This window comes from Terrapene carolina, unplaced genomic scaffold, assembly GCF_002925995.2.
Source record: "Terrapene carolina triunguis isolate 2854851 unplaced genomic scaffold, T_m_triunguis-2.0 Scaffold88, whole genome shotgun sequence".
Classification (NCBI taxonomy): Eukaryota; Metazoa; Chordata; order Testudines; family Emydidae; genus Terrapene; species Terrapene triunguis.
Genome location: NW_020664439.1, coordinates 2,225,084 through 2,234,117, shown reverse-complemented (window position 1 = coordinate 2,234,117; position 9,034 = coordinate 2,225,084). Strand labels below are relative to the sequence as shown.

The 9,034-nt window shown below is 49.8% G+C and overlaps 1 protein-coding gene across 2 annotated transcripts in view; it reads right to left on the bottom strand.

Annotated features, from left to right (window-relative positions):
• SNORC (secondary ossification center associated regulator of chondrocyte maturation) overlaps nucleotides 1-9,034 on the bottom strand; it is a 20,470-nt gene continuing 11,436 nt past the window's right edge. Inside the window, exons 2-3 of one of the 2 annotated variants that reach the window (XM_024216850.2) lie at nucleotides 3,514-3,696; nucleotides 1-135 (exon numbers count right to left, since the gene is read on the bottom strand). In XM_024216850.2, the coding sequence (XP_024072618.1) occupies nucleotides 26-135; nucleotides 3,514-3,696 (293 nt within the window). In that variant the 3' untranslated portion in view covers nucleotides 1-25. The remainder of the gene's footprint in view (nucleotides 136-3,513; nucleotides 3,697-9,034) is intronic. The other variant, XM_024216851.2, reaches the window with a different exon arrangement.

Below are 9,034 nucleotides of genomic sequence, written 5' to 3'. Positions count from 1 at the left end.
TATTAGGAAAAAGCTTTTATTCAGTTCAGGAGGCAGAGAATTTTCGCAGGGTGATGACGATCAGGGCCACAATCACAGATGTGCCTAGGAGAGCAGCGATTACGATGGCACTGATGGCTCCAGGACCCAGAGACCCTGCAGAGAACCCAGGGAGAGAAAAGAAAGGCTCAGAACCGCACAAAGAGCTGGAGGTCACTCCAAGCTAAAGGCTTGTGGAAAACAGTATATCCACAAATCCCTGGGCACATAGAGCTCAGCAGACAGCCTAGCTCCAGGACCAGGAAGGCTGAGGCAGGAATGTCCAGTGTTGTCCCCACTAATCTCCTGGCAGCCACAGGAGATAGTATTCAGTGAGGACACGCTCCTCCCTTCCCCTCCACCCAGGCGGGCTGAATCTTCCACTCCTGCAATACTCAGCCCCCACTGCCCTTGGGCGCGATCCTGCATGCCTGGGAAATACCCAGTGCCGAGTACAACTATGGAAATGACTGGTGCAATCGTTCCGCAGAGCCGCCCCCACACTGCGCATTCAGCAGCCAGCGCTTGCACTGCAGGCCCCGGCACATGTATGGACGGGGCCAGGGCTGTTGGATTTTACAGTGGTTAATTGAAGAAAGCCAGCTTCAAATATGAATGTTCCTCTACCAAACCCCAGCAAACTCCAAGGAAAAATGGGATAAAACCAAACCACCTGCACTAATTATTAACATTCATCTAAACCCCCTTCCCCCTTCCCCCCTGCAACACCCTGAGTGACACAAGCACCCTGCAGACACTACAGCTGCTGTCTTCCATCCCCAACAACAGCCCTTCTCCCTCGGATGGCAGCCAGGCTTCCAAGGAGCAGTGGTGCTGCTGCTAGCTTCCCTTTGGAAACCTCTTGAAAGCCACCGCCAGCAATCCCAGCGGCTCTGGACCAGTGACAACCAAGTGTTGGAAGCCTTGGGGTGGGGTGAAAATGAGCAAGGGAGGGAAGTGGAGAGGGGGAGGAAGATAAGAGGGAAGCATATTTTAAAGTGATGCCTGGATCTGAGCATTTGCTATAGACTTGAAGGCAGTGCAGTAACCTGGGTGGGGAAGGGGCTGTGTAGCCACAGGGGTACGTGTTCATTAGGAGATAATTGCCTGGGGCCAGATCCCACATGATGGTTGGAGCCGCAGGCAGGGTCTCCGGCATGGTCCTGCCCTTTGGGAGAGTTCAGGAGACAGAGAATTTTTGCAGGGTGACAACAATCAGGGCCACAATCACAGAGGTGCCCAGGAGAGCAGTGATCATGGTGGCACCAACAACTCCAGGACCTTGTGGTCTCTTTACATCATTACCTCCCTTGGCCCATCATGACACACAATGTATCGACATAGCTTTGTGCCAACCATCTACAGTGAAGCCCTTTCTCAGCTGGCCTGCCAGCTGCGCTTGCTTCATTCCAATAGGGGAACACTCATTGTAATTGCAGGGTGGGGTGTGTGTCTCTGGTTGAGTGGTTCTCTGCGTTTATCCTGACAAAGCTTTCAGATGAGTGATGATGTGACACAGCCCAGCCACTGAACTATACCCAGGGGTCAACACAGCTGCTTAGCTGCCCATCTCTCCCAGTTTAAAGACCATGGCAGGACTGAAGTGCCACTTTCCCAACTGGCTTCTAAAGTCTGTAGTGAGTTAACTTGGAAGGTGGAGGGAGGTTTAAAATACAACACGTGTCCTGGTGAATGATCACAGGAAGGGTCAATTGGCTAGCAGTGCCCTTTGCCACTGTGCTAAAGACCTGTGCCGTCAGGTGGTCATTTATCTGATCAGAGACCTGCTTGATAGCGACAGTTCCCTGAGTTGCTGTCATGTGACACAAGGAAGTTGCATTCAGTGATTGTGTTGAGGTGACAGCCATTGCTGCCATCTGAATGGGCTAACAGGGAAACCGTCTCTGCATGGCCCCATGTTACAGCTGTGGTGTGGATAGGGTCACTCAGACAAACGAGCCCAGAATTACTTACAGAAGGGAAACAACAGACCACAGAGTGAGAGGAGAAGAGAACAACGAAGAGACACAGGCAGTGGGGAAAAGAACTTTACAGACATGATTTGAACATAGCTAGAGCAGGGAGCGAGACAGCACAGCTTTCCGGAGGGCAGGAGCTGCACAGCAGAAAGCTCTTGCACCAAAAGCAGGAACACCATGGGGAGGGGCAGGCAGAGGGAGTAGGGATAGGAATAAACAGAAATTCCAATAGGCTCCTATCTCGCACTGTATCAGAGGAGCGCAGTCCCAAGGAAATAACATTCAAGGTGAAAGAGCATAGGAGGCAATGCATGCGGTTTTCACGCGATTAGTTAATGATGAGGACAGACTCATTTGGATTTTCCATTACCACAGACATCGTTCTTGTTACACAGAAGACCAAAGAAGATTCAGCAAGACACAATATAAACCCAGGGGGCTTTGTAAGGGTCTGAAACATCTGAGCTGCTTGGAACTCCTGGATCGGGTTCCAAACATGGGGAACTGAGGGCTAGTTTATTGGAAAGCGCAGCCTGTGGGGATGGGAAGTGCTGTGATGGGACACAATGACCCTGCAGGATTCCAGAGTCTGGTTGATTTCCTTCTCTAGGCCATCTCACTGCTAACCCTAGTAGGTTAAATAGATTTTGGGGCAGTGAATCCATCTTTGTTTTGGGTAGTGCCTACGAGCCATTAAACATCCGGCAGTGCTGCAGAGCTAAGGCAGGCTCCCTACCTGTCCTGGCACTGCGCTGTGCCCCGGAAGCGGCCAGCAGGTCCAGCTCCTAGGCGTGGGGGTGGGGTTCCACAAGCTGCCCCTGTCCCAAGCACTGGGGGTGGGAGGGGGCGGTGCCTGCAGGCAAGTGCAGTGTGCCGTGCCTAGGAGCTAGACCTGCTGACTGCTTCTGGGGCAGGTAAGGAGCCTGCTTTAGCCCCGCTGCACCACTGACCAGGAGCCACCCAAGGTAAGCCCACACCCCAACCATGAGCCCCAACTCCCTACCCCAAGTCCCACCCCAGAGCCTGTACCCCTTCCTGCACCCCAACCCCCAGCCCCCTCCCGCACTCCAAATCCCTCGGCCCCACCGCCCAGCCTGGACCCCCCTCCTGCACCCCAAACCCCTCATCTTCAACCCCACCCCAGAGCCTTCACCCCCTTCTGCAGCCTAACCCCTTGCCCCAGCCCAGTGAAGTGAATGAGGGTGAGGGAGAGTGAGGCGGGGCTAGGGTGTTCAGTTTTGTGCAATTAGAAAGTTGGCAACCCTAGGAGTGCCATGTATATCTATGGTGCTAAACAAGCGATAAAGAACAGAATGGCTTATACGGCCAGCATTCACTTCCCCTTTTACTGGAGATCACAGATAACGGAGTTCTCAGCAATACCTTATGGATTTTCTCCTAAATCATGGTAACATTTGCTCCAAACAGAAGGGCTCAGGTGTGCAGGTGATGGCTGTGGGCTGGACAGTTCTAATCGAGGATGGTGCAGGGTGCTGCCTGGGAGATTCCTACGTACCGTTATCATCCAGACGGTGCAGGCGGGTGGTGTCCTCAGGCTCATACTCCGAGGTGTACGGGGGGAAGGCTGTAGAGTCCGAGAAGCGACCCATGGTGGTGGCGGCATCAAAGGGGCCCCCTCCCGACGGCAGCTCCGGCGGCTCGTTCCACAGCGTGGGGGCAGGTCCTTGGGGATACTCTGCTGGAACAAGCATAAACCCCAATTACTCCCCAATCAACCACCGATGCCTCTACAGCACTGGGCTACTGGCAATTGTTTGCTGGGATTCCTGCCTGCAGGGCCCAGTCTCAACTTACAGCCTATACTGGCCAGCCTGTCTCACCACTGCCCTCTGCTTGGCAACATGTTAGAGCCGCTCACAATTGCCAGTGTTTGCTGGGGGGGGGGGGGGGGGGGGAGGGGCGCTGAGCCTTAATCCCCACCACCACCATCTAAATGGCTTTCAGCTCTGGCCTTTCTGCAGCTAAAGATTCCCTCCTCTATGGCATGGCTGAGGCAGTGACACTGATGTCATATGTAAATGACCTCAGCTGAGTCATACTACATGGCAACCTCGCCTGCAGTTGGACCCGGGGCCTCCAGGATCCCAGAACAGAAAAATACCCCTTCCAATTGTCTAATTAAACCACATACATAAGAGGTGCAAGAAAAGCCCCATTTAATGAGGGCACTTTCTTTGCCCCTCTCAGGGCTGCATTGTGCAGACCATCATGTTGGGGAAGGGTTGCTAGCACTTTGGAGAACAGGGTTAGAATTCAAGACAAGCATAACAAATTGGTCTGAAATCCACAAGATGAAATTCAATAAAGACAATTGCAAAGTATGACATTTAGGAAGGGGAAAAAATCAAATGCACAACTACAAAAATGGGGAATAATTGGCTAGATTGTTGTACTGCTGACAAGGATCTGGGGGTTGTAGTGGATCAGAAATTGAACAGGAGTCAACAATGTGACACATGGGAGGTAACTATCGTTTTCTACTCAGCAGTGGGGAGGCCTCAGCTGGAGTACTATGTTCAGTTCTGAACACCACACTTGGGGAAATATGTGGATTAATTGGAGAGAATCCAGAGGAGAGCAACAAAAATTGTAAAAGGTTTAGAAAAACCTGACCTATAAGGAAAGGTTAAAAAAACTGGGCATGTTTAGTCTTGAGAAAAGAAGACTGAATGGGTATCTGATAACAGTCTTCCAATATGTTAAAGGCTGATACAAAGAGGACGGTGATTAACTGTTCTCCATGTCCACTGAAGGTAGGACAAGAAGCAATGGGTTTAATCTGCAGCAAGAGAGATTGAGGTTATATATTAGGAAAACTCTCTAACTCTCAGGATAGTTAAACTCTGGAATAAACTTCCAAAGGAGGTTGTGGAATCCCTGTCATTGGAGGTTTTGAAGAACAGGTTGGACAAACACCCGTCAGGGCTGGTCTAAGTTTACTGATCCTGCCTCAGTGCAGGGGGCTGGACTTGATGGCCTCTTGATGTGCCTTCCAGTCTGACATTTCTAGGAGTCTATGAAAAGCACTAGAGACTAGAGGGGACATCCTGGCCCCATTGTCATTAGTGGCAAAATCCCACTGATTCAATGGGGCCAGGATTTCACCCTAGGTGCTGGAATCAGAGCTGGTGAATGAGCAGAAAGGCGGCTGCCATAAGGTGTACACTGGGGGGAAAAAACATCCGCTAGGATGTAAGTGGGGGTGAGCAGGAAGAAACCTGCTGTGACTAATGCTGGGGGGGGGGGGCGTGACGGGTTGGATCACAGAAACCCTTTTGGGACTGCCACCTGATGTGCCTAGACTACTTCTGAGCCCATTTTCCAATGAGCCAGGCACGCTTGCCTGCTGCAAACACAGATCCAAGTCTGAACCACATCCCGCATGAGCTGCAGGCTTAACTGCTTAAGAAGTGCTCCTGTCTCCAGCACTCAGATACCCAGCTCCCAAAGGGGTACAAACCCCAAATAAATCCATCTTACCCTGTATAAACGCATAAATTGTTTGCCCTCTATAACACTGATAGAGGGATATGCACAGCTGTCCCCCCGCCCCCAGGTATTAATACTTACTCTGGGTTAATTAATAAGTAAAAAGTGATTTTATTAAATACAAAAAGTAGGATTTAAGTGGTTCCAAATAATAACAGACAGAACACAAAGTAAATTACCAAACAAAATAAATTAAAACACGCAAGTCTAAGCCTAATACCGTAGGAAACAACGCAGGTAAATCTCACTCTCAGAGATGTTCCAATAAGCTTCTTTGACAGACTAGTCTCCTAGTCTGGGCCCAATCCTTTCCCCTGGTACAGTCCTTGTTCCAGCTCAGGTGGTAGCTAGGGGATTTCTCATGACTGCAGTCCCCTTTGTTCAGTTCCACCCCCTTAAGTAGCTTTTGCACAAGGTGGGAATCCCTTGTCCCTCTCTGGGTTCCCACCCCTCCTTCTAAATGGAAAAGCACCAGGTTAAAGATGGATTCCAATTTAGGTGACTTGATCACATGTCACTGTAAGACTTCATTACCCACTTGCCAGCACATGGGTATACAGGAAGACTTACAAGTAAACAGAGCCATTTACAACCAATTGTCCTGGTTATTGGGAGCCATAAAGATTCCAAGCCACCATTAATGGCCCACACTTTGCATAATTACAATAGGACCTCAGAGTAATACTTCATATTTCTAGCTTCAGATACAAAAATGATACATTCATACAAATAGGATGAACACACTCAGTAGATTATAAGCTTTGTAATGATACCTTACAAGAGACCTTTTGAATGAAGCATATTCCAGTTACATTATATTCACACATTAGCATATTTTCATAACATCATATGGAGTGCAATGTCACAGGGTGAACAAAGCCTAAGCCAGAGAAGGGGCTGCCTGTCAGGGTTAAGGAGAACATGCTCCTATGATAGTTTCCCTAGATAATTTTCCATTTCACACGGACCCTTGCAGCAACATGGGTTAGCGAGAGGGGCTAGAGCAGCCTCCTGCTGGGACACTGACTAGAATACAACCCTGTTTGTTCCAGGCCCTTGCGCTGATCCAGTGCTGTTGCTGCGTCCTCTCCACCAAACACAAAGCTGTGTATAAACATAAACACCAAGTCTAAGCCTACAACGAAGTTTTCCTAATGGTGATTTTTCCTAGCAGGGAAACAAGCGCCACATATCTCAGCAATGATCAGGACAATTGTTTGTACCGAGCGACTGATCAGCACTGTGCTTGGATGCATTTACAACTCACTGCAACTCGGAAAATGAAAGCAAAGCACATTAGCCCAGGGCTGTTCAGCTTCTGGCCATTTTCCCCTCCCAGAAGCAATCAAGGTTTAAGTGCTGACAGGGTCTTTGCACACCTAAGTCCTCTGCCTGAACACAGTTAGCTCTGCAAAGGGAGTCAGAAGCCTCTTGCCAGCAGCAGCCATTTGGATGGGACACATCCCCTGGAAGCATGGCAGACTGGAGCATTCAGAGACTTGAACCCTCCCCAGATGGCGCCTGTTGGGGCTGCCCAGGGAGAAGAGTGAAAGAAACTGCATTCTGTTTGAGGCTGCAATTCACATCCTGTTATTTCTTTTCCCAGCAGGGTCGGCTGGGACTGAGAAGGGCTTTCCTGTTTACATGTGGCTGGTCCAGAAGTCTTTATCAATGCTCATTTTGTTCAGGTGGGACAACTCAGAGGCCCCAGTGAGAAATGGAGACATTCCACAGGTCCCTGCTGAAACCACTGGGAATGTCGCACTGGGATGGAAAAATCTAGCGGAGCAGCCAAGGCCAGGGACATCTCAACTGATACTCTGGGTATCTAGGCTGAGCAAGTTGAGGGCAGGGATCCAGAACAGCCCAGCTTCCTGGGCTGAGAAAATCTAGGCCGCACCCAGGGCAACTGCTCCGTGGGGATTCAGTGAAAGAATGACAGCATCTCGCGTGCTCACTAAACGCTGGCAGGTCTCATTGCAGCCCCACGTGGCAGAGTGGTGAGGGTTGGCTGTCATGTGATATGCAAGTTAAGGTACATGCACCCAGAGACTCTCTAATTAGGTGCATGCTATAAACAGTGATAAACTAAACTCTGCATTGGGCTGAGTTGAAAGATTCATTCTAGGCTCCTGCTCAGACATCTGTGTGTTTCAAGGTTCCACAAAACAGAAGCCAGCCAGAAACAGTGAGTTCCCTGGGCTGGGGCTTGGGCATGCTGGGAGCAGAGCTGGGCTGTCTAGAACAGTGGTTTTCAACCTGTGCTCCACGTGGACCCCTGGGGGTCCACCGACTATGGCTAAAATTTCCAAAGGGGTCCGCACCTTCATTTGAAATTGTTCAAGGGTCTGCAAATAAAAAAGGTTGAAAATCACTGGTCTAGAACCACATTTTCATTGGTTTGTGCGTACACAGTGAAATTGACGTTTATTGACATTTACTGATAAAAAAATCTAATCCTTCCAACTTTAAGTAGGTTGCACTTTTATGCAAATTACAGGCAGTGTATGGAGGAGGGGAACCCAGTGTTATCTGTCAAAGCTACACATCCAAAGCATTCACAGTCTCAGTACAAAACCAATTAACGATGCTACATAGTCTTGGTCGCCATCTACTGTCACATTATCTATGAACTGATTACACTTACATACGTGCCTTATTATAGAGCAGAGGTGACCAAACTGCAGCTCACAAGCCACATGTGGCTCTTTTACAGTTAAAGTACAGCTCGTGGAGCCCCCCACGCCTCCCCATTCTCCTCCCATCAGACTGCGGGGGAAGGGGGAGCTCAGGGTGGTGGGGCTAGGGGCTTCTGCCCAGTGGGGAGGGGGTCTAGGAGCTTCAGCCCCACAGGAGGTGCCTGAAGATTGTCGCATGCAGCTTGGAGGATCAGTAAGTTTGGCTACCCCTGTCATAGAGCCTGGGGTTTCAGCTACCAAGACACAAATCAAGAGGAAGGAGAAATTTAGTGATAATGTTTAGTCAAGTGAGCAGGTAAAAGTGCAAAACAGAGTTGTGGCTATTTAATTAGCCACTGGCACTACTAGCCTATTGGTTTCAAACAGACCCATGTGTATGAAACTTTTGAGCCCCATTTCTAAACTGCTTGGTTGCATGGGGGAACTGTCCAAGTCATGACCTCACTCACTGTGTCAACACAACAAGCGCCAGTACCAACACTGGAGCCAGTACTGGCTGGCAAAGACAAGTGGCTCCAAGAGAGAGAATGATTTGATTACATGAGAACTCAAGCCAATATAGCAGTGCGTACTCCTCCCGTCTGATCAGGCACTAAAATGTTAGCAAAGATAATGGGCTCATTGCTTGGAGCAAACACCATTCCTCGGGACCATGCTCAGTCATTGGGAATGTTCTGAAAGTGATTGTTTGAGAGTTTATTTTTTTCTGATGCAAGATACTCTAACACAGGGGTCGGCAACGTTCGGCACGCGGCTCGCCAGGGTAAGCACCCTGGCGGGCCGGGCCAGTTTTATTTACCTGCTGACGCGGCAGGTTCGGCCGATCGC